The 27,927-nt window shown below is 35.1% G+C and overlaps 2 protein-coding genes across 4 annotated transcripts; one reads left to right on the top strand and one right to left on the bottom strand.

Moving 5' to 3' along the window:
* Positions 1 to 9,932: 9,932 nt before the first annotated feature.
* LOC145073269 (BTB/POZ domain-containing protein At1g63850-like) lies at positions 9,933 to 12,479 on the top strand. Of its 2 annotated transcripts, XM_079019822.1 has the most exons (4): positions 9,933 to 11,234; positions 11,306 to 11,567; positions 11,779 to 11,858; positions 12,245 to 12,479. In XM_079019822.1, exons 1-3 carry the CDS (start codon positions 10,026 to 10,028, stop codon positions 11,856 to 11,858), a joined length of 1,551 nt encoding a protein of 516 aa, XP_078875948.1. In that variant the 5' UTR covers positions 9,933 to 10,025; the 3' UTR covers positions 12,245 to 12,479. The 2 variants fall into 2 exon arrangements, with proteins under 2 accessions (XP_078875948.1, XP_078875949.1); XM_079019823.1 differs by lacking the exon at positions 11,779 to 11,858 and having other exon boundaries at positions 9,934 to 11,234.
* A 10,792-nt stretch (positions 12,480 to 23,271) lies between these two features.
* LOC145074072 (uncharacterized protein At1g01500-like) lies at positions 23,272 to 26,658 on the bottom strand. Of its 2 annotated transcripts, none has more exons than XM_079020506.1 (3): positions 26,212 to 26,658; positions 24,160 to 24,960; positions 23,272 to 23,829 (listed from the first exon to the last, which is right to left on the bottom strand). In XM_079020506.1, the coding sequence occupies exons 2-3, from the start codon at positions 24,883 to 24,885 to the stop codon at positions 23,605 to 23,607; spliced, it is 951 nt and encodes a 316-aa protein (XP_078876632.1). In that variant the 5' UTR covers positions 24,886 to 24,960; positions 26,212 to 26,658; the 3' UTR covers positions 23,272 to 23,604. The 2 variants fall into 2 exon arrangements, with proteins under 2 accessions (XP_078876632.1, XP_078876633.1); XM_079020507.1 differs by having other exon boundaries at positions 24,160 to 24,957.
* Between the last annotated feature and the right edge of the window lie 1,269 nt (positions 26,659 to 27,927).

Raw genomic sequence — 27,927 nt, 5'->3', positions numbered from 1 at the left:
CCTCCGGTTCGGGTGTGAAAGACAAAGGCAAGAAGATTGCTGAGGATGAAGAGGAAGATGATCAAGAAACCATTGCCGACTTGTTGAAACGCAAAAGTCGACGCAATGATGCAGATGATAGTGCTCGTGTGGCAAAAGAAGCTGAAGAAGCTGAACACAAACAGAAAGAAGCCCACGACCTTCTCGAGAGTAGGAAAACTCTTTTTCCTGCTTGGACTCTTGAGAGGATGATAAAGGAGGCAATCGACACTCCGAGCATCTTGTGGCTGGAACCAGTTATCTCATTTGATTGTTTCAATTCTGTCGACTCTCAGTTCGACATGCCACTGACCCGAAAGGCGTTCATCTTTCACGCCTTCTCCAACGTTGCCGAGTTCCCTCATCCTCATCCGCAGGTTGATCAGGACTTGATTGAATTCTATCTGAAGGCTGCTCAACCTCAATATCAAACCTGGAGCGCTCAGAAGATTATCAATGTTCGGGTCTTGAAACCGTACACTGAAGGGAAGTTCATTAACGTTCGGTTCAAGGTGCTTAGGGGATCTGCCAAGACCGAACATGCCATTTCTTTAGCAGATCTACTGAACCTCAATCCCCATGATTGGATCATCCTGCACAACATCCTTCTAACAAACGAAGCTGAATATGGTCCGATCATCGACCATCTCAAGAGGATGTTGGTGTGCTACATCATGGAGGTTGCACTGATGGATCAGGAGATTGCAAACGTCTTCAAGAAGAAACCAACGATATCTCCTGTTGGCTCGGCCAGTGATCTAAACCAGATGAAGATGGGCAAAATTGACCCGAGGCGAAACTCAGTCATGTTCACTAGGAATGAAGGACAGAAATGTCTTTTTGCCTTAGCTGATAAACATCTTTATACCACTGCTTGCCTAGAGCATGTGTTGGGGATCATCCACAGATGCAAGGAAAATACAGCGGATGATATCAAGTATTTTGACGACATGATACAATGGTACATTCGGTTCAGACAGACAATCCTTGCGCTTATCTCACGTCTGTTTGATACTGTCAAGAAGAAGGTTCCCGTTGCTGGCCCAAGCAAGAAGACGAAGTAATCTCGCTCCAATTTGACACAAAGGGGGAGATTGTTGGGTAGCGGTTTGATGTATTGCGTCTATTGGGTTCGCTTATTAGTCCAGTTTTGTAAACTCCGGTTTGGGCCTGTCCAACCGAGAGCTTGATAGGGTTTAGTATAAATTGATATGCTTGCATGCATATTATGTAAATGATTTGATAACGATAGACAAGATTATCACGATAGATCAGAGCATTTTTTTCTTTATCGTTCTTGTAACCCTAAATCCTCTACAGCGGAAGTTCTTTATCGAGCTCTGCTGAGGATTGTTGATTAATCATTCGACACACTTTGATCCATTCTTGTGTTATTTGCTGTTTTCGTATTTATTATTTTACCTGTTATAAAGATCTAATCGATCTTCAAGTTAGTTTTTAACTCATCACTATCATTTCAAAACATCAAGTCACAAATCACAAGTCTCGAAAACGATACATCAAATAGTAAAATGTCAGAGTACAATCCCAGGGTTCTCAAAGCGGAAATCATATGTGTGTGATGCGCTGCTACCCTGTCGGATCCTTCCCCTTAGTTGAAGAGGTACCTGAAACCAAAACTAAAAATGGTAAGCACGAAGCTTAGTGAGTTCCCCTATCATACCATATACCATACAACCATACATAATGTCAGGCAGTTCTGGGGTGCCTGACCTACCCGTGTCAAGCCATTCTGGGATGCTGACCTACCCATGTCAAGCCATTGTGGGGTGCTGACCTACCCGTGTTAGGCCATTCTAGGGTGCCTGCTTACCCTCCGGTCTATCTCACCCGGCCACGAGGACTACTTCACCCCTACTACTATCACATAATATATATATATATATATATATATACATATATCATGCTGTCAGACATATCTGGGGTGTCTGATCTATCCTTCGGTCCTAACGACCGAATCGGGGACTATTCCCCTTCCTACTACCACTAGCACATATAACATATCATACTAGCATGTAGAATACATCTAATAATAGCAACCGTACAATTATCACATAAAAAATCATCTCTACTGTAATCAACTACTAGTGGCTCGGCCTTGGTGCCTTAGACCCACTTTTACTAGAAGGTAACTCACCTCAATATCGTGTAGTGTCTGCACCGTCCTCGGTACGGAAATCAACTCTTCTCGACTCCTCGGTCCCTATACGACAATTTTCTAAGTTATCAATTCATACTCATAACCCTTACAAGGGTCACTCAAATCCCAGTCAAAGGCAAGGTAAAAACCTTGGTCAAAGTCAACATCTGGTTGACTCGACTCGCCGATTTGGTCCACCAACTCGCCGAGTCCCCATGACCACAAAATGTCATAATCCCGTCCATACTCGTCGAGTCTAGCAAGAGCTCGACGAGTTCGACTTCAACAACACATCATACTATCTTCAACCAACTCGCCGAGTTCTTCTTTGAACTCGTCGAGTTCATCTTCATCCATATGAAGGTGTTCAGTCTACGACTCACCGAGTTCATCCTTGAACTCGTCAAGTCCGTCTTCATGTGGTTGGGACATTGCCTTGAACTCGCCGAGTTCCTCCTTGAACTTGTTGAGTCCTTCGATCTTCAAGTCGATAACAACCCCTAACATGTTGAGTGTTCCTTCCACTCAACCAAAGACCATTTCCAAAAGGCATTTAGGGAAAATGTGACTCAACTCGCCGAGTCCCTCTTTGTTCAAAACTATTCGGTCAATTATAATGGGTCTTAATGCATCAAAACCTTAGATCTGGCCTCCTAGGGTCCATTTTATACGTAAAGCTACAAACTTGATGTCCATGTATGGGGCCTTTGGCTCAAAAATCCATAAAAGGGGTTTATATGTTGCATGTGTCTCCTAAGGCCATAAAGTTGGCATCTTTACGCCATGGGAACCCTCAGTGGTTCCAGATCTGAAGTGAAACTCCAAATAAAAAGCTTAGAAAAGGTAGAAAATAGCCCCAAAACAAGATCTAGGAGATAGATGGTCAAGGTTCAAGTTTTTTTTTACCTTTAATGAACTGAGAATGAAGCAAAACCTCTAGATCTACTAGCTTCCACTTGAACTCCCAAGCTTTCTTCTTCTCTTCCAACTTCAAATGTACATAAAAGTCACCAAAAAGCTCAAGAACACTCAAAAGGGGCTTAGGGTTTTGATTTAGGGTTTCTCTGGGTTGGGAGGGACGATGGGGGCTGGGTTGAGGTAGAATAAGACATTTAAATAGGGTGCAAACCCTAACATTAGGGTTTCCTCCAGACAACTCCTAGTCGTCAAGTCGGTCCCCCAACTCGTCGAGTAGGCCACTGACGAGTTGGGCCTCCAACTCGCCGAGTCCCAGGGCAAAACAGTAAAAATACTTGAATTTAAATACGTACCATGGACCGGGTGTTGCACATCTAGTGGAATATAGATGATGACCACATACTTTTCTATACAATCCAGTGGAACGTTAACAGACTCGTAATCTGTAGGTATTTTTGAACAATGTGTTTATTCGACGTTCTTTAACTTATGTGTTCATCAGGTATTTTTGAATTGAGTGTTTACCATATGTTTTGAACTAATTGCTTACCTGATGTTTTGAATTGAATGTTTTCTAGATGTTTTGAACTATGTGTTTAACAGATGTTTTGAACTATGTGTTTATTAGGTGTTTTTGAACTATGTGTTCGTTAGGTTATCGTGTTCATTAGGTATTTTTGAACTAAGTGTTCACTAGGTGTTTTTGAACTAGGTGTTCATTAAGTATTTTTAAACTGAGTGCTTACCAGATGTTTTAAACTACGTGTTCACCAATTGTAATTTAAGAACCATGGCAGCGATGGACTTCGTGCCTATTCCTTAGGATAACCCTTAGGAATGAATGAATAAAGGACAAATGATTCTTAAAATTTTTAAGAATAAAGAAGATAATGAGGATGGGAAATTGAGTTGATTGTTTGATGTTTAAACATAATAAATTTATTTATTGTGGGTTGAAAACCCTATATGCTCACCAGGCTCCTAAGCCTGACCCACTCAGTTTTCTATATTACAGGTAGTGGAACAAGAGCGTAGTTGGACGATGACGAGAGATTTTAGATTATAGGCCAATAGATATAAATAACTGTTGTAAGGCCTATATTGTACTGTTTATGCTTTTGGTCTGTATCGATGTGGACATCCCGAGTTTTGTAATGAAATGAAAAATACATTTCTTTAAGAAATTCTTTGATAAATTTTTATCATATTTTGTTATGAGGACAAATTCCGCAACACCTTTTGAAAGATTACTCTGATTTTATTTTAAAAGCATAAAATAAATCGGTCTTTTCTGGCCGAGAAATTTGGGGATGTCATAGGTAATTGTTAGGGTTGGCAAGGTTGCTTGCATATTGGATCTTCCAAAGGAGCTCAGTCAGATTCATAGCACTTTCCATGTTTCGTAGCTGCGAAAGTGTGTGTTGGATGAGGATTCGGTGGTTTCCTTGGATGATATTCAGCTCGATGAGCGCCTAAACTATGTTGAGAGGTCGATAGTTATTTTGGAGAGGAAGATGAAGATCCTACACAAAAAGGATTGACCTTTGGTAAAGGTATAGTGGCAACATCGGAGGGGATTCAAGGGGACCTAGGATCTAGAAGGTGAGATGCGGGAGCATTACCCAGATTTGTTCGCACCAGTTGATTTCGAGGACGAATTCTGATTCAAGTGAAGAAGAGTTGTAACACCCGGATTAGGTATGCATTATCTTTTTATTTAGAAGTTAAGAGTTTCAGTCTGCTCATGACATGAAGAATGCCTTTTCATATCGTGAGGATTGATCCGGACTCGTGCATCATTTAAAAGTCCACGAGGTGAGCAGTATAGTGCTCACAATGTGAAGGCGGTTGACGACCAAAAACCCTAAGTTTTCGGTATTTAAGGGAATAAGAGGGCTAGGGTTTCTCACCCTCAGCCTCTATCACTCTCTAAGCCTCCAGAAATCCTAATATTGCCTCTCCTTAAGATCCCTTGTCTTTTAGGTGCATTTCTAGCTTATGGGAAGAAGAAAAGAAAAAGAATGAAGTACTCTATTGTTGGTGTGGGAAAATAATCAACATCATTATCATCATTTCTTGCTTTTGGACCCTTGTAAGTATCAAAGGATCCAACTTTATTGCTCATCATGGATAGTGTAACGCCCGTAGATCCGGGCTAGTCAATTTAGAGAGAATAGGGGTCGAAAACCAGTTTTCGACAAAAGATTATTTAGAATAAATAATCTTAACAAAGTTGTAGAATATGTCTCAAGGGTTCCATACATATAAAGAGCGCCGAAATCCGAGTTATAACGAAGAAGTTATGGCCCGTCGAAGTTTTACGACAAAATCGGCACGGCACCGGGAGACGTAAATAGTGAATTTACGATGGAGAACTTTTTAGCCTTAGTGATCTAAACCAAAGTTGTAGTATACGTTAAACCGAGAACGTCCATAAAAAGAACGCCCAAATCTGACTTCGTATGAGGAAGTTATGATTTTTCTAAGATTCGACTTAGCAGTGCACGACCCAAAACTCGAATTTTAGTTCGAGCGGTTTTTGGATTATGCAACCTTAATGAGAGTTGAAGATCTCATTAATAGGAACTCAACGGTAAAAACATAGATGAAAACAGAGTCCGTATGTAGAAGTTACGAATTCTTCGCGGTCATTTAATAGTGTAAACTCCTCCTACTGTTAAATTTAAGATCGACCGAGAATTAGCCGACAGAGTCAAAATGAAAACGGAGCTTGTATGCGAAATTTATGAATTCTTGAAAAATCAGCTGATTTTCACCCTGCGTGCGATGCCACGTGTCAGCACCAGGTGAAAACTTGGAGCATACGCAACACCACAACGTGGTGACGCCCCTGGAGGCCTATAAATAGAGGCTCGGGGATGCCTCTTTTTGTCACTCCTTTCCCCACTTCTTTCTCTCTCTAGAAAATCTCTCTAAGCCCTAAAACCTCCCAAAAAGCCTAGGGAACCTCCCTAGCACGAGGAGGAAGCCCGGAGCGCCCGACGGCTCCAAGAAGAAGAGCCTTTCGGCTCGGGAACGCTGCTCCAGCGAAGCCCAGTTTTCAAGAAAACTCGTTGTAAGTGAGCTATGCCTACCCTATCTTTAGTATAGCTTATGTTTTAATATAGTAATGTTATTAGGATCTTATAAGGAGTATTTGGGCTATTATTATGGGTTATATAAGTATTGTTTAACGCTTATATAATAGTAATAATGGCTAGACTATTAAATTAGTTTTGTTAAATGTTAGACTAAACTCTAGTGGTAATGATACTAGGTTTCGTCAAGGGATAATTGTTTTAAGAGTAACGAAGTGCTGTCCGAGTGCCAACTCACCACCTTACCAGGTGAGTGCATAGTTACTCTCATCTTACACATAGATATGAAGTATTTAATATAAATTACGTGCTATATGTGCATATTGTCTGAATACTTGCTGTCTATGTTGGGTGAGAGATTTTTATACATGTTTTAAATGTTTTAAACTGTATAAGTATTTTTATATCTATAAAATATGTTGGGTAAAACATGGGTAGATGAAGGACGAGGGGTGAAAGCTGAAATAGAGGAATATTAGTGGTATGGACCTAATGCCCTATAGTTGAACATTAGCAGCAATGGACCTAGTACCCTATAGATAAGCACTGGCAGCTGCGCCACAACCTGTAGATGTTGTTGATCTACAATAAACATCTTAGCAGCTGCGCTCGAAGGATAATATCAGCAGCTGTGCCTAATAGAGAACATTATAACCTTGACAGTAGCGTCTAAGGGACAATACCGGCAGAAACGCCTCATATAGAATGTCACAACTATGGCAGCTGCGCCTAAGTGATAGAACTAGCAGCTGTGCTTGACAGCTGTGTCATTGACAACGATGGACTTCGTACCTATTCCTTAGGAAAATCCTTAGGAATGAATGAACGAGAAATAGTTGATTCTTAGGGTAGATCCTTAAGATTAAAGAAGATAATGGGGTTGGGTAATTGGGTTAACTGTTTGATGATTAAACATAATAATTATATTATTGTGGGTTGAAAACCCTATGTACTCACCAGGTTTCCCAACCTGACCCACTCAGTTTATTTATATCACATGTTTCAATATGAAGTCACATTACACTGAGAGATTAAGGAGATATATATCACTAGTGATAACGAATGTAAGTTCTGTTTATGTTTATGTTTCTGTATTGACGATGACATCCCAATGTTTTAAATGAATAAAAATATATTTCTTCGGAAATGCTTTGATAACGAATTTATCATGTTTCACTGGGAACAAATTCCGCACATTTTTATTAAAAAGAGGTACTCTGATTTTTATAAAGCATAAACAAAATCGGTATTTTCTGGCCGTGAAAATGGGGATGTCATAGATAGATCTTGAGCTGTGTCCATTTTATTGATGTTATTTCATGATTGAGTGGAGTAGATCCATAAAGTTGGTAACTTTATGGATTCTATGAGTCCCAAGAGCATTATAGTGTTCATATATGGGAGTTGGTGTAGATTTGAGGCATGCATGAAAATTTAAAGCTCATTTCTTCCCTTTTTGACCTAGAAATGGATGATCATGTTTGGTGCATGCATGGCTATAAAGGAAACATTTTTATGGACCTTAGGGGTCCCCTTTAGCTTCTAGAAGAAATGGAATCAAAGACTTAATGGATTAATGACTTAAAATGGTGATTTTTAGCCTCAAACAACGCTCATGACGTGAGATTTGATCCCATGACGTGAGAAGCGGACCAGTCTCGTTTCTGTTAGGACACTTGGAAGTCACGATGTGAGAAATGGAATTAAGACTTAATATATGTTAGTGTTTATAAGAAGTCCTTGTTGGTTTATATTTAAAAAATTGTTGACATAATGTTTTAAGCACAAATCTAACAATTGCTTCTTGCAAAATAAATAACATCGAAATAGCTTATTTCGAAAACCACTATCTGAAAGAAAAAAAAAAGTTAAAAGAATAAAACATAGAGTCGAATGAATCAAACAAAAAGATATTGAGTATGTCTTCATTTATTTTGTTTGGTTCATTGGACTTTATGTCATTTTTTTAAAATAATGGTTATTGAAACAAGCTATTTCCATTTTTTTTTATTTTGTTTTGTATTTGTTAGAAAGGATGGTTGGTTTTATACTTAAAACATTATATCAATAATTTTTTTAATCTAAACCAATAAGGACTTATAAAAACTAACAAACAATTTTTTTTTCAATATAAACCAATAAATATCATCTTAAGTAAAAACCATCAAAATAATTAATATATTAATAAACCGGAACATTGGTGGAAACAATTCTAAAATTAAACTATTTAATTAAAATTGATTTGGTTTATATTAGTTTTAAATACATACATGTCCTAAGAAAAAAATACATAATGTTTTTTTGGTATATCTAGAGTTTAGATGCAACAAGAAAAAAATTCTTTTTTTTCTTCAACCAATAATACAAAACATATTTTTTATAGCAAAAAGTGAAAATGAAAGTAAAACAGTATGCTAAAAAAACAACAAAATGATTAAAAAAATTAAAATTTTATGAAAAATTATAAAATTTAAAACTACACCTATTTTATAAATATTTTTAAAAGGGTTAATGTCATAAAAATCATCAAGTTTATAGAGTTTTGTCGGTTTTGTCCAAATTTGAATTTTATGTCCGGCTTTACCCTCACATTTTCCAAAAAATGTTCGGTCTTACCATTTTACCGGTTATAACAGGTTTTTCAGGTTACCATTATATTATCTTCGCAAAAAAAAAAAAACCCTTAAATTTACAGTTTTTTTTTTATTTTATTTTTTTTATTTTTTATTTTATTTACGTTTTTACCTTTGAGTTTATAATTTTTTTTATACTTTTATCCTAAGTATATTTTTTTCTTCATATTATACGTATTAATGCAGAAAAAATCGTATTTCTATATGAAAAAAAGTTTAATTAAATATTGTATTTACATTTTTTTAAATGTTATATATTTATATGTGTGTGTGTGTATATATATATATATATATATATATATATATATATATATATATATATATATATATATATAGGTCCTTTTTCCCTGGATAAACCGTTTAAAATGTAATAAAAAACAAATTAATATGTTTTTAGAACTACAAATACATACTTTTATGTATTTAATAATATACATATCACTAACAAAACTTGTTCAATCATAAATGTGTTTATATATAATATTAAAAAACTATAAATACAACATTTAATTAAACATTTTTTTCGTATATAAACATGATTTTTTTTTGTATGAATACGTATATTATGAAAAAAAATATTTTGGGTAAAAGTGTAAAAAAATTATATACTTAATGGTAAAAACGTAAAAAACTATAAATTTAAGGGTTTTTTGCGAAGTTAATATAATGGTAATCTAGAAACCTGTTATCACCGATAAAAGGGTAAAACCAAACATTTTTTTGGAAAATATAAGGGTAAAAACAAATATAATATCCAACTTTAAGTAAAACCGACAATATCCTGGGAAAATGAGGGTTTTTATAATATTAACCCTTTCTAAAACTACGTCTGCTCAATAAATATTTTTTTAAAAACTCTGTTTTTTTCGATTACTCAGAATGTAGACACTATGTTGTGATCTTATCCACTTGGACTGAAACTCGGGCTTTGAGTCACTGAACTCGCCTCCATCGGAATTATTGTGCGGTCTCGACTATTGACCAACCATTGACCGCCACGTGAAGATCATATGAAGCAAATACCTATCCAACGGTTAGAATCTATCATAACCCGTTACATGGTTCATACACTATTGACTATTTAAACCGCTGTCTCTACCGATAAGCCCTTAATCCTTAATATTAAAACCTTTGCGGTTACCATTCCTCTATAACTAATTTCATTTCCCTGTTCCTTTCACAATCTTTCCAAACGCCATGATCGGTGGTGGCAATGGCGGTAACGGCGGATCCAAGAAACGCCACCGTGTCGGAAGCAACAGCCGTTTATCATCCACCGCGGCGGTGATCGATTCCTCTCGTCTGGACGGAACCCTAACCGAAGGCTCTCACAAACCCTTACCAACATCATCCATCCGCCGATCAAATTCACGTCATTCTTTCCTCCCTATTGCATCCTCCGTCCCCAATGGATTCAATGACCCTAACACCGCTGATGTCATCCTCCGTCTCTACCTCGATCAGTCATCACCTTTTGATTCAGACGATTCAGAAACGGCAGTGGCTGTTGATTCCACATCGGAATTCGAGATCTATCTCCATTCTTCTGTCCTCCGCCGATCGAAGTACTTCTCCGCACTTTTATCTGATCGATGGAAGAAGGACTCAGGGGAAGTTGATTATTACAGGTTTAATTTAGCCGTGACTGCAGGTTCGATCAACAATCATGTCACTGTTCTTCAACTTCTGTATACCAATGAAATATCAAGCACTATTGATACAGCATCTAAAGCGCTAGAGTTACTTCCAATTGCCTTGGAATTACTGTTTGAGGACTGTGTAACGGCCTGCGTCCGATACCTTGAAGCTGTACCGTGGACAGAGGAGGAAGAAATAATCGTGTTAAGTATAATCCCCCTTTTACGAGATGAGGAGTCAGTGGAACTTTTAGCTAGGGTTTCACCTCCAAAGTCGGATTTATCAGAGGAAATGCTTCACGGATTGATATTAACAGCGATTCATAATCATCCAAACATGGCGTTTGCAAAAGCGTTTGTTGCAAAACTCTTAAGGGACTTTTCATCCAGGGAATCCGCAAGAAGAGTTTTGGATAAATCTTTTGAGACCAGTTTGAAGGTGGTAAAAGAGTCCTTGGAGGAGTATTCCAGTCCAGACTTTCGTGGTGATCATAACGAGACTGAAGCAATTCAGAGGTTGAATTTGCACACTGCAATGACAAATGGGAGGCATTTATTGTGGTTGATTGAGCGGATGATTGAGTTAAGAGTAGCTGATACTGCTGTGAAGGAATGGAGTGAACAGGCTTCTTTTACTGCCGATTTGCAGAGGGCATTTAGGGATGATGCATGGAGGAATATTGTTCCTGGTCTTCCTGCTGTGGTTCTTAGGTGTACCTGCAAGCTTGCCAATGCTGTTGCTTCTGGTGTTATTTTGGCCTCTAGACAGGTAAGCTTTTAAATCCCCATTCTTTTCATATTGTTCTAGGATTCAGTGTTTCCTATTCTCTTATGTTTCAGGTTAGGATGAAAATGGTGAAAGATTGGCTTCCTGTATTGATTGTATGCAAAGACAATGTCACACCAATGTTGACAAATCATAAATCACTCTACCTGGAATTGGAAGAAACATTCTTGAAAATCATATCAACATTGCCTATGTCCGAAGCTCAAGAATTGTTGCAGCAATGTCTCAGTTTTTCAACTCGAAATGTTGAGGATTGCCCTCATTTAGTTTCAGCATTCACCACGTGGTTTCGCCGTGCAAATCGACAATTACCAGGTGATCAGCACCCACTTTCTTGAGTGTGTTTGATTGTGTGGAAGGTTTCATCAATTTTAGCATATAAACTTTCTACTTGTATATATTTATGCATATGACTTTTTATTGCGAGTTTAATCGTCTTGAAAAGTTTTGTAAATCTTGGAGTAATTGTTATGGATAGTTGTGATTACATTGTAATTCTACATCTAAAGAACATGTTCTCTATTAGGGTTAAGACTTATTTCATTGCATCTAATGATTAAGCTGGATAGGATTCAAGATATTTCCGGATTTAGTGTCACTACATAGGTACGGGTTAACGAGCTTTTGGCTTTTAGCTTTGAGATACATCTCCAATTGATAAAAAAAAGTTTCTTGGGAGTATGAGTTTGAAGTTTTTATTTTAAATTTTAAAACAAAAACATTCAAATCCATAAATCACTTCAATTAGTCTTTGAGAGCTTTAAATTTTATCACTTTATCTTATTTTACACATTTCAAAATCTTAAAACACTTTACGACAACAAGTTTTGTCAAATATATCCTAAATCTTTCTATAAAGTTGGGAACGTATCAACATACTGGTAAACATAAAGTTAATATACATCTCTAGCAATTAATCTACGATGTGAAGCGTCTTTGTTGCATCTTCTTGATAAACCATTCGAAGTGATTTTCTTGCGTTTTCTTTATAGAGATGTATGACGATCTTTTGGGGGAGTAAGAGCTCCTTGTTATTCGAATATAGTGGCTGCTAAAGTCAGACGTCAAAGGTATTAACAATGAAGAGAAGCATCGGCGAGGAATCTATAACTTTAGATATAACTTCTAATATAGTTTCACATTACAAATGATGCATTGATATTTTTCCCTTTCTATAATACATTTTTTTTTCTTCTTATAATTTTGTTATTTTCATTGATGAAAGCAGATCACGATGCATAAAATAACCCTTAATACTTACGTTAATCTCGACGGCTGCAAATAATTTTTTTTAGTAATTAATTTCCAAAAGCAATTAGTTTTTTTACATAAATAATATACATCTAAACAATTATCAATAAAAGATAACATAATCAAAATCAATAAGAATTGAACATATAAACAATTATCAATAAAAGATAACATAATCAAAATCAATAAGAATTGAACATATAAATGTACATTGTTGTCTTGGATTGGAAATAAACATATATCGTTCTTTTGAGTTAAAAATAATGTAACATTTAAAAGATGAGGATTAGAAACAAAACTTTAGGAGCATGAGACTCTTTTTATCATCGTGTAAAAAGATGTACACTTCTAATTAGATTATAATTTTTATAATTTAAATTGTTTAAAGATATTTCACTTTTAGATCTTTATTGCGCATAAATACTTTAATTTGATAATAGAAATTTAGAAATACAAATTTTCTATCTTTTCGTATATCACAAGTTACTATAAATTTTTTTAAATACTTATTAGATTACATAATAAATCAAATACTGAATTCAATTGTTTTTGAAAAAAAATCAATTTATTTTGGTGAACTTAATCAATTTATTATTTGATATTCATTGATCAATTTTTTATTTGATATTCGGTGAGTTAAAGATAAATGGGTATTTAATGAAGAGTTTAAGGGTTTATGATTTAGGGCATCGGTTTATGCATCTGAGTTTAAAAATACGATCCAAAAAAAAAAGATCTAACAATCTATTATTATAACTCATCCTATGAAAATGACCTACAAACCCAATTTATTGGAGTGTATTTTATTTTGTTATTATTTATTGACCATTGAATATACTATTAGAGTAATACATATAATCCCTTGTTTTAATACATACTATCAATGTCAAATTTAATTTCTATAAACTTTAATGTCAAATTTAATTTCTATAAACTTTGTTCAACAAATACGTAAATTGTAAAGGATGATTAGCCTTTTTCATGATCCCCACATGAATTGACCTTCATTTGCTCAACTAATTGACCTTAAAAGAATAATGCTTTGTTGTAGTATCTCCTTTGATTTTTTAGTACACCAAATACCACACAAAAGACCATTTTATCGTTGACAGCAATGCATCATTAGAACCTTTTGAACTTAAAAATCATGCACCAGTGTTAACACTTAAAATGTCATTGTAATTTTTCCATCCACCCAATACCTATCATTGGATATAAACTCCACTACTCTTAAACCCACAACCAACCAGTATTAGTAGAACACCTTTCAGAAATAAAATACAAACATCAAACACACCTAAAGCCAGCCATTTGGAAGAAAATGCAAAGAGAAATTCAATGTTTTAGAAAAAGAAAGTACCAACCTCCAACAGGAATATGGATCCAAATATAACCATCCTCATATTTGTTGATATTCAAACATTTACTGCCCAATATGATACTCATAGAAAATGACATAGAATATATATATATATATATATATATATATATATATATATATATATATAAGTTAATACAAAGTAAAATCACATTCTTATTTGTTTCTTGAGAACATAATGTATACAAAATACCATAGAAATCTTATTTGCCTGAATCATCTTGCTGATAGAAATTGGGATACAAGCAGTAGGTGGTTGAAATCTTATGAATCAGTGGGCACGAAATCTATTAATATCGAAAAATGTTCGATAAGCTCCGACATCACTCCACTAATCTATCATTTTTTTCAAAATGATTAGTAAACAAAACTAAAATGGAGTTGAACCTTACCTGTAATGAGAAGATGACGTGAACTCAACCATATGTGCATCACTCGGTAAAAGATATCAAATATATAGAAAATTCCTTAAATTTCATTTGAATTTCTATTAAAATGAGGAGTGTTTGTTGAAAAAATCATGTCTGCTAATAAGTTTTTCTAAAAAAAGAGGGATAAATATAATACCATTATAGTCTTCATTAGGAGAGTTTGAAGACCAGCAAGAGTACCAAAATAGCAACATCATAGCAGCACCATTATACAATTCCTGAATCTACATCCACTTCTTTCACTACATAGTTGATAGCCTCTTCTCTTTTCATCTTCTTTCACTAAAAATGAATCTAACCCATTATTTCCTTAATTGACACTATGTGGAGTTCCTAAGATAAAATAGGGGAAAAGAGAAAGCATATGACATCTTTTGCTCAAAACAAAACAAAGCAATAGTAACCACCATGCATCGAACTGCAAAACAAAGAGACAAAGATAAGAGCTTTTGCAATTTTCAAACTTGTCAAAGATGAATAAAAATCAAAAGAAAGACACTTCCATTTCTTGATAAGGAATTGAATTTCAGTAGCCTATACAATAATAAAAAAATGCGATTAAAATGGGAAAGAGCTCGGTCATACCCTGCTTGGTTAAAGTTAATCCTATTGCAAGATATAGGTTTTCTTCTTTTCTTTTAACCTTGCAATAGCCATGTACATAATGGAATAAGCCATTCGCCATTCAACATATCCATCAAGCTTCAATCATCCACAAAAAGATTAAAATAAGTAATTAATAGTTTGAACATGTGAAACGAAATTTCTAAATTAGATGCAAAAAACCAACCAGTGAAACCAGTAGTTTCAAGCTTAAGCTAAAAATTAATCGTTACATAATTCAAACAACAAAAAGGTAAAAAAACAAATACCGTAAAATCATAGGGCACCTACCTAGGATTCAAATATCAACAATGAAAGTTTACAAAGAGAGATAGAGTATACAAAAAGGGATATACCATATATATGGTCATGGACCTCATGGTTGTGAGTAGCAGAGAAGTTGATGTCGCTGAGGGTTCCAAACCAGAAAAAATAAAACCCTAAATTGAGGTGGTGCGGTGGTGTTCGAGAGAAAGACAAAGAAGATTAAGTGGTAAGGTGGTGGTGGTGCATTGGTCATGGTACGGTGTTACTGTAACACTCCAAATCATGTATTACTCTTTAGACCCTTGAAATGGAAAAGATGGCATAAAAGGTCCCTTAGTACATGGGGCGTACTCCAGGAGTACGCTTAGTGTACTAAGGATGCATGAACACGGATGGTGGCTGCGTACGCAGAGCGTACACGACAGAGAGCCAAAACCCTAATTCTCGGACTTGACACCTATTTAAACACCCTTAAGCCTCTTGGATCAAATCCTAATAAGCCTCAATAGCCCCATTTCTCCCTTTTACACCGGAGATCCCTTGTGAGAGTGTTTTTGAGCTTAAAGAGTGTATTTGTGGCCATTTTAGAGTTCATTCAAGAAGAAGGAATTGCTAAGCAAGCTTGGAATGGCATTGAGCTTCAAGAATCTGCATCTAGTTCACCTCAAAGAGCTTCTGGAGGTATAAAGTCTTGATCTTGCTATCTTATTCATTAGATCAAGTTAGGGTTTCTATATTGTCCCTTTTTGTGTTCATGGATCATCTCTAGAGAGTTGGAGCAACTCCAGAGCTTAGGAAGAGTAGATCTAAGGTCCTTTGACTAATTCATGCCATAAAAATGGTGTCTTGATGGGTGTTTTGACCTCATGTATGGATTAAGACTCTTGGAAAGGTCTTAATGGGTTGTTGGGAACATATGGAACATGCAAAGGCATAAAGTTGCCAAATTTATGGCTTAGGACGTCTTAATGGACTCAGATCTAAATATTGGACGTTAGAACATTGAGTATTAAGCACTTAATGGAAGATGTGCTTAATATGTTTGTACGTTGGGCGTAGATTAGCGTACGCAGCGCGTACAACTTAGGGACTTAGTACGCTACGCGTATAAGGGTGGTACGCAAGACGTATACACCTCAGATGGGCTTGGACTTGTTTTGGGCTTGTAAGCCCTTTGGGTCTGGTCACGTTTTGAGTTAGTGGGGCAACTTATCTGTTTTGGGCCATGGTTACTATGGTTGGGTTGTATTAGGCCATGAGGCCCATTAATGATTTTAGACATGGACTTTGGGCCCATTAGCAAAGGAATACTTTTTGGGCCATTGCGAAAGGACTTGGGGTTTGGGTTCTTCAAGTGGATTATGTTCAGCCCTAACCTAGGGTAATGGTTATTGTTCAGCATGGGTGTTCACAGACTGTTAGGAGAGCAGCTTTCAGATTCAGCAGATAGAGGTGAGTTTCATCACCATACCAATGGGTCGAAGGCACCAAGGCTGACTCATTTTATGATATATGGTACACTAGTTGATCTAGTGTTATGTGGCATGTTAGTTGGTTATGTGTTAGGAGGTATGCTAGTTATATATGTGGTATACTTGTATGGAAGACCATGGGAGAGCCTAGGGGTGTCAAAAAAACCCAAACCCGATTAACCCGACTCGACCCGAACCCAAATAAGGTAATTAGGGTCGGGTTTAATAGGGTCAGAACTCTTAACCGGGTTATTCGGGTTAACCTGACTAAACCGAATTGTTATTAGGGTTGGTTTTTTCAAAACAATTCGGGTTTCGGGTCAACCCGATTAAGAATTTATTACCAAAACTTTTTTTTACTGCGTTGAATGACATAAATTCAAGATCCCATGAGATTTTACAACTAATATATATTTCTTATTTGAACAAACCACAGAGTAAAATTACTATGTATAGAGATGTATAAAATGGTATAACTTTCCTCTCCTCTTAATGCAGTACGATTGTGTTGTAAAAATTTTACCAATTTTTTTCACTGTTTTCATTACTAATATGGTAAAAGAAACTCCAAAAATTCATATCGTATACCAACTTTATATTTTAAGTCCCTACACATGTAGATTATGTATTAAAATGGCACTACATAAATTCATCTTATAGTTCAACGTCAACTTGACTAACCCGATTAACCCGACCCTACTAACCTGAAACCCGACTAACCCGTACCTTACTAGGGTCGGGTTTTGGGTGAATATTTTTTCTAGAAAAAACCGACTAACCCGACCCGTTTAACCCGAAACCTGATTAACAGCCCTAGGAGAGCCTATGATACTTGGATGTAAGACCATGTGGAGAGCCCATGACTTTCATGTTAAAGACCATGGGAGAGCCCATGACACCTGGATGTAAGACCATGTGGAGAGCCCATGGCTTTCCTATTAAAGACAATGGATTATGTATTAAATTGGCACTACATAAATTCATCTTACATTTGAACGTCAACCCGACTAACCCAATTAACCCGACCCTACTAAGCCGAAACTCGATTAACCTGAACCCGACTAACCCGTACCTTACTAGGGTCGGGTTTCTGGTGAATATTTTTCCTAGAAAAAACCGACTAACCTGACCCGTTTAACCTGAAACCCAATCGGGTTAACCTGATTAATAGCCCTAGGAGAGCCCATGATACTTGGATGTAAGACCGTGTGGAGAGCCCACGATTTTCCTGTTAAAGACCATGGGAGAGCCCATGGCACCTGGATGTAAGACCATGTGGAGAGCCCATGGCTTTCCTATTAAAGACCATGGGGGAGCCCATGACACTTAGGTGTAAGACCATGTGGGGATCCCATGGCATCCTGGAGTAAAACCATTGACATCCTAGAGTAAGACCATTAGGAGAGCCCACGGCATCCCTATATGTTGTATACATGGCTTATATGGTTATGTAGCTTTTATAGCTAATATGGATTATGTAATTATGTGGATTGTGTGGGGTATGCCCTGGGGAAATCACTAAGCATTAGCTTACAGTTTGTTGGTTTGTTTCAGGTACTTCTGAGTCTAAAGGCAAGGACAAGGCTTGATGGCGCGACATACACTCTCTTAGGCATTTTATGGGACACTCTGATATTTGAATTAAAATTGTTGATGTTATGAATTTGAAAACAACTATTCTTGAGATTTTGTGGTTTATTGGAAATGTTGTGATTATTTAAAAATAAAAAATTTCTTTTGAAAATCGGGTCGTTACAGTTACATTGGTCGTGGTGTGGTGTGATGTTGTGTAATGGTTTACCTGGAAAGAATAAAATCTAAGTTCCCAAATCAGATCTTGGTTTCCATTTGTGAGTCGTCTCCATCATATCTCAGCGAGGGGTTTTCCATCAAGTGCCTAATCTGATTCTTCTATCGTACAAATAAATCTTTGAACTCTTCAATAAAATCTACATAGTGTGAGTTTGAGTTCCCATGGATGTACATATGAAAAAAACACAATAAAGAGACACAATCATAACAAACTTCTTGCTAGAAAACCCCAATATCGTTCATGTTCGTTGAAAACCATAAAATCGTTTCTCTTCTGTTTCATTAGAGAGAGAGAGAGAGAGAGAGTTGGTGAGTAAAAATGACAAAATCGCATACACTAAAAATTAAAAATTATAATAAAGATGAAAACTAAGATGTTTACCAAAGGAGTATAGTGAAGCAAGTAGTTGAAAGGGGCATGTCGTTGATGGCAGCCTTTGGGTTTCTGTTAGAAAGAGGCACTTAGATGGAGTAAAGTGATGAAAAAGTGTAGAGATGAAGGAAGGCAATGGAGAACTTCAATAGAAAGACGCCAGAAAGATGACCATCAGTCTATACATCGAAAAGAAATAGAGGTCAGAAAGGGGGGAGCCTTAACCTGAATTGTGAGAGGTAGTTAGAGAAGGCCATTGTGGTTTATTATGATGATTTCCGGCTGTGAAGGTGGCGATGGAAGCTGGGGATGACCAATTCAATTGGCTGAGATGTTATATAACGTTGATCTAACAAATTCAATTAGTTTTGACCAATTCAGTTGGCTGAATTTTAGGGAATGTTTGTTTAATTTTGACTAAATCAATTGTTGGCAGGATAAGATTTCATTTTTCTGAAATGCATACATAGTTGTACGTGATGCATTAAGGGTTATACCTCTTAAAATTCAGCATTTGAGGCTAAATGCTTATTAAGGTATAAAGATATATATATATATATATATATATATATATATATATATATATATATATATATATATAATTTGATACACAATGGCACAATGTTGAGATGGCTTATAAATTAGCGTAACAAAATAACAAATATAAAGGGTAATAGCAAACCTATGAATATCGTCCTTTAATTGTAGAGTTAAATATGAAAATTACTGAAAAGAATTGTTCCACGGGAGAAATGTGACTTAGGGTGTGTGTAGCAATGAACTTTTGAGAGCTTTTAGTTTTTAAGAAAAAAACAAGAAAATCATAACCTAACGGTCAAGAACAACTTTCAATTACCAACTACTAGTTAGTTTTGCCAAACATACCATCATTTAGGAGGAGAGAGGGGATTCATATCTAGGATGAGAATCTAAAAACAAGAAATTCCTAATCTAACGGTCGAGAACAACTTCAACATCCTCCCTTTTAGTGAATTGTATCGACATCTAGGACACTCACATACACCTAACAAACCTCACATCTTCAAGAACACATCATGGCTTACTAGATTGATTATGATGTATGCAACACATTCTTATGTAGAACAATCAATCAGCTAGTGAATTGTATCGACATCTAGGACACTCACCTACACCTAACAAGCCTCACATCTTCGAGAACACATCATGGCTTACTAGATTGATTATGATGTGCAACCCATTCTTGTGTAGAACATTGAATTAGCTCCGATATTCCATCCTTGGCAAGATCTCAAAAGAAAACGAAACCTTACATCTATGTATTTGTTGCGATCATGCATTACAAGGTTCTTCACGAGTTTGATTGCTGGAATATTATCACGATGCACAATTGTTGGATTGCTTTGTGATTGGCCTATATTCTTCACAATTCTTTCTAACCACATGCACTTGAAGCTGGTGTATAAACTATGCTTTTGTGGTACACGAAAAGACCGATTAATGTTGCTTTGAAGACCAAGAAACAACCCTTAGGCCCTTTAAAAACATAGCATCAAGTGTTTCTTCCATTGTCTTCGCCATCGTATAACTTTTTGTATATTCATTAATCTTACTATTCCCGTACTTCTAGAAAGATAAAATAGCTAGTTAATAACTCTTTTATAATAAAATATATTTTAGTAAATAAAGAAGTCCCAGATAATTTAACATTTGAAGTTAAAGTACGTTGTTAAAAAATATACGACAAAGAATATCTCAAAAGATAACAGACATAGAAATAGAAATAAATTCTAACCATTGCATGTTCAAGCATTTCAAAATGACCAACCTAAATAAATTTCATCGTTTGAATGGACTTAAAGTATTTGAAACCTTGTCATAACACTTCTATAACATAACTAGATTTTTATCTATGGAAACTATGGTTAAGAAAGAAAAACATCATTGATAATTCTAAACCATAATGATTAATAAAAAATTTACAAAAGATAAATATTAATTTACAAAGATAGATATGTTGTCTGTAAGTTTATAATGATTGATTAAATTAATATATACAATGGTAAAATAGTAATTTGAATTTATATGAAAATAAAACCTTCTTCTTATAAGCGTTAGCCGAAAAATATGAGAAAATCAAAATACTGGTATTTATGCTTTGTTGTTTTTCCAAGGGTAAAATAGTGATTTGAAAAAAAATAAACTTCTTAGTTTCTAGATTTATCTTTTGTAAGGATCAAAATTGTTACGAAACATGAAAATAAGAACCCGGTTTGTTCCTTTGGGCACCAAAATCAAAGCCACACACATTCATGTAACAAGAAAGTATGTTTCTATTTCTTGTATTTTACATACACAACTCAAACAAACTAATTCAACAAGGCATCACAATAGATTTATACTTAAACTTATATTTTAGTTTATTTGCAAGATTTAATAATTTTGATGTGTATTATTGTTAGTAATTTTACTAAAATTATAAAACATGTAATTTTTGACAAAAGATCGACTAATTACATTTTTTTGAAGTATGTTATTTATGTGAGATTGCAAAAGCTTTAAACATAATAGATTTAGACGACAATGATATGGGGAAGAGACCATTGGAAAAGATTAGATTATGATGTTTGTTAGTTTGATTGGTTTTAAATTTTAAACTATGATTTTTGGTGTTACCGTAATTACTTTTATATGTTTGTATTAAGATTGTTAACTTTTGTTGGTGAACTTGATTTATATGTTAGGTGCTTTTATTTGGAAAATTAATTTTGCAAGTTATAATATTATAGATAAAGTTAGATTCGTTATGCATGAAATATGATAAAGTCTTTAACTTATTTGATTCAAAGTTCAAACAAATGGTATAAACAATCAAAGTTTAACCGGTCTAACGTGTACAAGAAATGGAAACGTATTCAGTTTTACGAGTTGTATCGTATCAAATCAAAAAATGTATTCATTTTAACGAGTTGTAACGTATCAAACCCAATAACATATCCATTTTAACGAGTTGTATCAAACCCAAAAAACGTGTTTTAACAACTTATATTGTATGCATGTAAAGTTGTACCAGTCCAACAGTGTCCAAGACTCGGAAAAATCGGACCTGGACCCGGACCTGATAAGTCTCATCCAGTCCGGACCCGGACCCAAAAAACATGTTTTAACGACTTATACTGTATGCAAAGCAATGTTTTTTAAGCTATAATTCATTCACTTGCCGACATTGAAAACATATCCTTATTCTATATTTAGGAAAACAATATTGTATACATACGATATTTCTCGAGTAATTTGAAAAAAATTCGTAATGTCTTTTATTCACGAAACATAGTTTTCTAAACCTTGTCCCATTATAACATACTATAACGTGAATGTAAGCTTATAGTACTAAAAAAACGTGTAGTAATTAAATGACCAAAAACACCAACATCCACTTCACGAGGTTATTCACAAACCACAAAAAATGGCAATCAAACCATCATTGATTTTTTATATGTGCTTGACTTAGAAGCATTAAGAATTACTTACGTTGATCCATGTCTATGGACGGCTCAACCAATTTGGGGGACTAAGCGAACAAAAAATATATGGTCATTTGACATTTACTATACTTAACGTTATAAACACTTATTCTTTTCTTGAATCACCAAGACATTTACAAACGAACAAATAGAATACCAGAGATAATGTATTAATGGAAATACATGCTGCTTGACAGCCTTGACTCGCTCACTGTTTCTTTGAATTCGTTTCAACCCAAATTCGAAATTTCCAAAGGCAAAATCCATACAAAAAGTATTCAAAACTTGACAATTGAAAATGTATATTCTATAATCAATGGATAAATGAAAATAATTAGCCTTAATCGGCTAACCCAAATAGATAATGGAGAACTGAAGAAAAAAAAAAAAAAAAAAGTGAAATCATATTGTTTGGCGTTGAGGAGTTGAATGTTAAGAATTGAGATAGAAGAATAGAAGATAAATACGATGTTTCAAGTTTCAAGATCGCACTGATGTGTTGCATGCATTTCGTCTTCAAGAATCAAGATTGCGCACTGTGATGTCTATCGGACAATTAGTAAAGGACTAATTGAAATTTGAGATATATTAATATTGGGTTAAATTTGAAAAATAGGTGACCTTTTAGAATTGAAAGCCTTAAACCCTAACTTAGAAAAATATAAGGTTAAGTCATCCATGTCAATGTCATTTACTATATCATTTCTAGGTGAGAATGTCAATGTCATTTACTCGTAGGAATAAGAACCAAAGCTTCATGGGGTGCTAAGGCGATAAAGAGTTCGAATGTAATGGAAAATGACATTTTATATCTCGAGACGTGAGGTGTAACTACACATCGTGCGGTCATTTTGTTTTATGAAATAAAAAAAAATGGTCTTGACATATACATATCCCATATTTGGTCAATAGCTCAAAAAAATATCATATGATCAAGGTTATTACTTTATTAATCATTACTCCATCAAGATTCAACTCTATTGCTCGACAAATACAAAACATGCTTATTAGTTATTCCTATCAACAACCTTTTGTTGACAAAAATCAAAACAAAGAGAATGACCAAAAACATACACACAAACAACTAGGAACCACATCGGATCATAGTTATTTACATGACAACGACATCATCCCTGTCAGCAACTAAACTAATACCTACAAAATCAACCAACCTCATGAAATGTGCTTCAAGAGTCCTCCACTTTCATACAAAACCTTCTTATTTTGATGTGTTGTTTTGGAATAGATGGTAAACACCCAAATCAAAGAAGTCGTCTTCTGAAGTTTCTAGTTGTACCATGGTAAGTCCTTGCTAGTAATCCGACACCAATTCCGATTCCAAGGCAAACACTCAATCCAATTCCGACACCCACTCTCACACCGGCATTAAACCACGATAGTTCCCCGTCTTCACCTTCCACATATTCCATTCCGGAGTAAAGACTATGGTACTCGTGTTCCTGCTTGTAGTTTGGGTAATCCGCAGCCTACAATGTCACCAAGCAAAATGGCATAAAGAAAACAACAGCCATTGTAGTGTGCGCATCATAGAAGAAGAAGTGCATCATTGTAGTGTGCGCAACATAGAAAAAAGTGCCAACAGCGATGCTATCCTGAGCCCTTCTGAGGATAAGGTTGTTATAATAATATAGTAATATATTAAAGTATAAATGGGGTCAAGTGACTTTTTTATCCAGTTATGGGTAAAATTAAAATATAAAAAATCTGAAAAGAGAACAAAGAGTCACACAATGTGATCATTAACACAAGTCTGTTTTATTCAAAGACATAATTAATAAAAAAACCAAAAGACATACCTTCACAGAAAGACCAGAAGAACCCTCTCCTTGATTCACAATTGCTTCATTTTCAGGTATAGCTTGAAGCACCCCTTTCCTTGTTTGTTTCTTTCTATAAAGAACTTGTAAACTTTTCGTCAAAATTATGGGATTCCCACCAAAACTACCAGCCAAACAAACCTCAATCACAGGTGTCTCCAATTCCACCCCTTTCAGAAACCCGTTTCCCGCCACCATATCCGTCTCACATTCCATTCTCCATTTAGAAACACAACCATCTGAAGCCGACTCCCCATGAATTCCATTCCCATGACACAAATCAAGAACCCCGGAAACCAGAAGAACATCCTTATCAAAAACCTCAAACTTCACACTTCCTGTTGTCCTAAAACTATCCGTACTAACAAATGTAACTTCCTCGGACTTTTTGTCCAATCGATCTCGCCTTAAAAGGGTTGAAACGCAATCGGAGTAGATGCTAGTTCTTACACCATTGACTTCAAGTAAAGTGTCACGGTTAAGTGGGACATGGTTAAGTGTTAGATGTTCGGGGGTTGATTCATTGTTGATATCACATTTGCTGATTCGAATGTAGCAAACTCTTAAATCGAGCCAAGATAGAGAATGTTTTGGGGTCGAATGGTAAGAGTTGTGTCTCGGACTGTAATGTCCGTTTCCGATTCCGATTCCGTTCTCGTAACGAGTCTGAGTCTCCATGGTGTTGTCGAAACGATGAACCTCCATGCTTAAGAGCCGGAATATACGATTGCTTGAGAGGAGTTGGGAAAGCCCATATCACAATCAGTAAGATAGAACCTGCTTTATGTTAGAAAAAGAAATAAATGTCAAATGAAAGATGGCGATTAAAACTAAATAACTGAGAAAATGGCGAAAACTATGACTATTCTTGAAAATTAAAAATTGTTGAATATGAAATGGACAAGCTTTTCTAGGGCAATTTTTTATGAAGAGGGTATTCCCGTCTTTTCACATACGAGAGGATCTCACATACGAGAGGATCTAGAGACAGTCAATGACACTCCCTTTTGTGTGATTATTTTGACCCTAAACAATCAGTCATAATCACTTTTACCCAAACACTCAGTGACATTAATAAAGCATAAATGCGCATCCAAACACACCCTAATTCTAACTTTTTAAGGTGGGTGTGTTTGCGATTTCAAGTTCAAGTCTTCACTTATCATGTAATATGAGCATATAAAAAGGAACTAAAAGGATCCCAAAAAGGATCTAAAAAGGAAAAGTTTTAAGTACAAAAAGAACATAATGTCAAGAAAGCTATATGGAAGTTGAAGAAACCTTAATAAAAAAAAATTCATTTTTACAGCAAAGATTTATTACCCTTAGCTAAATCTAAGGGTTAGCTAAAAGAGTGTTCAGAAGTGATTTTTCAAAATCATTTTTATATTTATCCCAATTATTTTGTCATAGTGACTCTACTATCAATCTACTTTTGCAAAATAGTGGCTTTATGCAGCAGCAGAGAGAAAAAAGGTTAATTTCTTGAACAGAAGATTCCTTTTATATGGTAAAGATCCACACCCACTAAGCACTTAAGCAGCACCCAAATAAAATCAAATCTAAGCTAAAAACAGATTAAAAAGTTGAAATTTTACTCGAAATCCCACAAAATGACAAACTTTTTACTGTGAAGATCCATACACAACAAGCACCAGCAATAAATTAAAAACTCAAAGCTAAAAGCCAGAAGGAAAAATCTTCAATTTCAGCTTAAATCCCCACAAAAGAACATGTTTTTTACAATAAAGATCCATACCCACTAAGCAGAAGCAACAGATAAACAACCCTAAGCTTAAATAAACGAAAATTAGTTCAACCAACTTTCAAGATCCAGCATACTGAAGAAGTATACCCAAAAACAAGCCTAAATTCAGAAGAAGAAAAAAATCAGATTTTTACAGTAAAGATCCATACCCAATAAGCTACAGCAACAGATAAACAACCCTAAGCTAAAAAGAAGAGATCAAAAGGTTTCATTTCTGCTCAAAACATAAAAAAGGAACAAACTTTTAGAGTAAAGGCCCATACCCAATTATCAGCAGCAACGGATGACAAACCCTAATGCTAAATGTTGATGTATTTTGTAACTTTAGTCTCGATTTCGAACGGTGTATGTTGACAATTGAACTTTTTTCTGAGAGGTTTTTAAAGCAAGAATTTAAAGGGCAAGAAGAATCCAAAACTAAAAATGGCAGGCACAAGTGTCGAGACTGATGTCAATACAGAAGCAAAGTAAATGACAAATGATCATAAACAGACAAAAACTCTGGAATGCTTCAGTATGTGTATATGTGTGAATCAGCGTAAATCAACATGGGCTTGATTATAACTCCAATAAAACCCCGTTTATTTACTGAAAATGAAAGGAATTTAAAATTGGGGAAGAAAAAAAAACTAACAAGAAATAGTTGATTATAAGAAGGCTAAATTGAAGTTTCCCTTCTTGTAAAGTCTCTTTCTTGATATTGATTTTCTAAAAAGAGAGAGAGAGTGAAAGAGAGATGTTTTATATGGTGATGATGTTGGTGGTGGTGAAGGTGGTCCCTGTGGGGATTCTAATATCCCTGCCATCTTATCCAAGCCAGGACAATAGAGTACAATGACATATTGATATATATATTTAATCGATACATTTCACTTTATGTTACACGTGTTGCTTTCAAAAACATTAGCTATTATTTAAATATATTTAATTAATTATTTTAGATAAATCGGTTAACTATATAATTTGGTTCCAAAAATAAAATAAAAATAAAGTATAATACATAAATAATCATTATTTTCACACATATCTTTATGAAAGCTAGTATTTTGTCCGAGGGAGAGAGTGAAATTGAGATGTTTTATATGGTGTCGTAAATATGTTTTGTAAATTGATTTAATAATCATTATTTTCACACATATCTTTATAAAAGCTAGTATTTTGTCCGAGGGAGAGAGTGAAATTGAGATGTTTTATATGGTGTCGTAAATATGTTTTGTAAATTGATTTTTAATGATTGTATTGATAAAAATTATGTGTTATTATACTTTTTGATAGATAAATATATAAGGTCGATATCATTAACAAAATTGTTGGTAGATGGATTAAACACAAAAGTTTAGAAAGTCGATGGGATAAAAATGATATTTTACAAAATTCAAAGTCGAGGAAGTCAAAATGACATTTGACAAAGTTTATGATGGTATGGGAAAATCATATTATATAAACTACTAAGGTTAAACATGAAAAATTAGAAAATGAAGGGAAGAAATTGACATTTGAGAAATGTAACAACCCAAAATAATGACAAAATTTTCCTTTTTAAAAACCATATCAAAATCCATAAATCATTCAAAACATAGTTTCTAAAAGTCATAATCATAATAAGAGTATCACAAAATCATAGATCAAATAAATATCGAGAATAATGTGCACAATCAACCCTTCGCATTGCCCCTATCCTTAAATGTACATGAAACCATAAAATCAAACTGTAAGTCAAAGCTTAGTACGTTCTCCCAAAACGCCATGACACAAACATATAATATCATGCATACTGGGTCCACAACAATCAGATTGGATTATCCCTGAGTTCACAACATAAGTTTGGATCGCCCTCCCGGGCCACAACATATCTCTGGATTATTCCCGAGCCCACAACATAAGTCTAACTTGCCTTCCCGGCCCTCAACTTATGTCTGTATTGCTCCTAGTTTTGTTGGCTTTCGCACAGAGCAATATTGCCTTAACCCAACCGCACT

Source organism: Lactuca serriola, chromosome 9 (assembly GCF_051521515.1).
Source record: "Lactuca serriola cultivar US96UC23 chromosome 9, Lser_US96UC23_V15, whole genome shotgun sequence".
In the NCBI taxonomy this organism is placed as follows: domain Eukaryota; kingdom Viridiplantae; phylum Streptophyta; class Magnoliopsida; order Asterales; family Asteraceae; genus Lactuca; species Lactuca serriola.
Note: the sequence above shows the minus strand (reverse complement) of the source record. Positions and strands in the feature narration are given on the sequence as shown.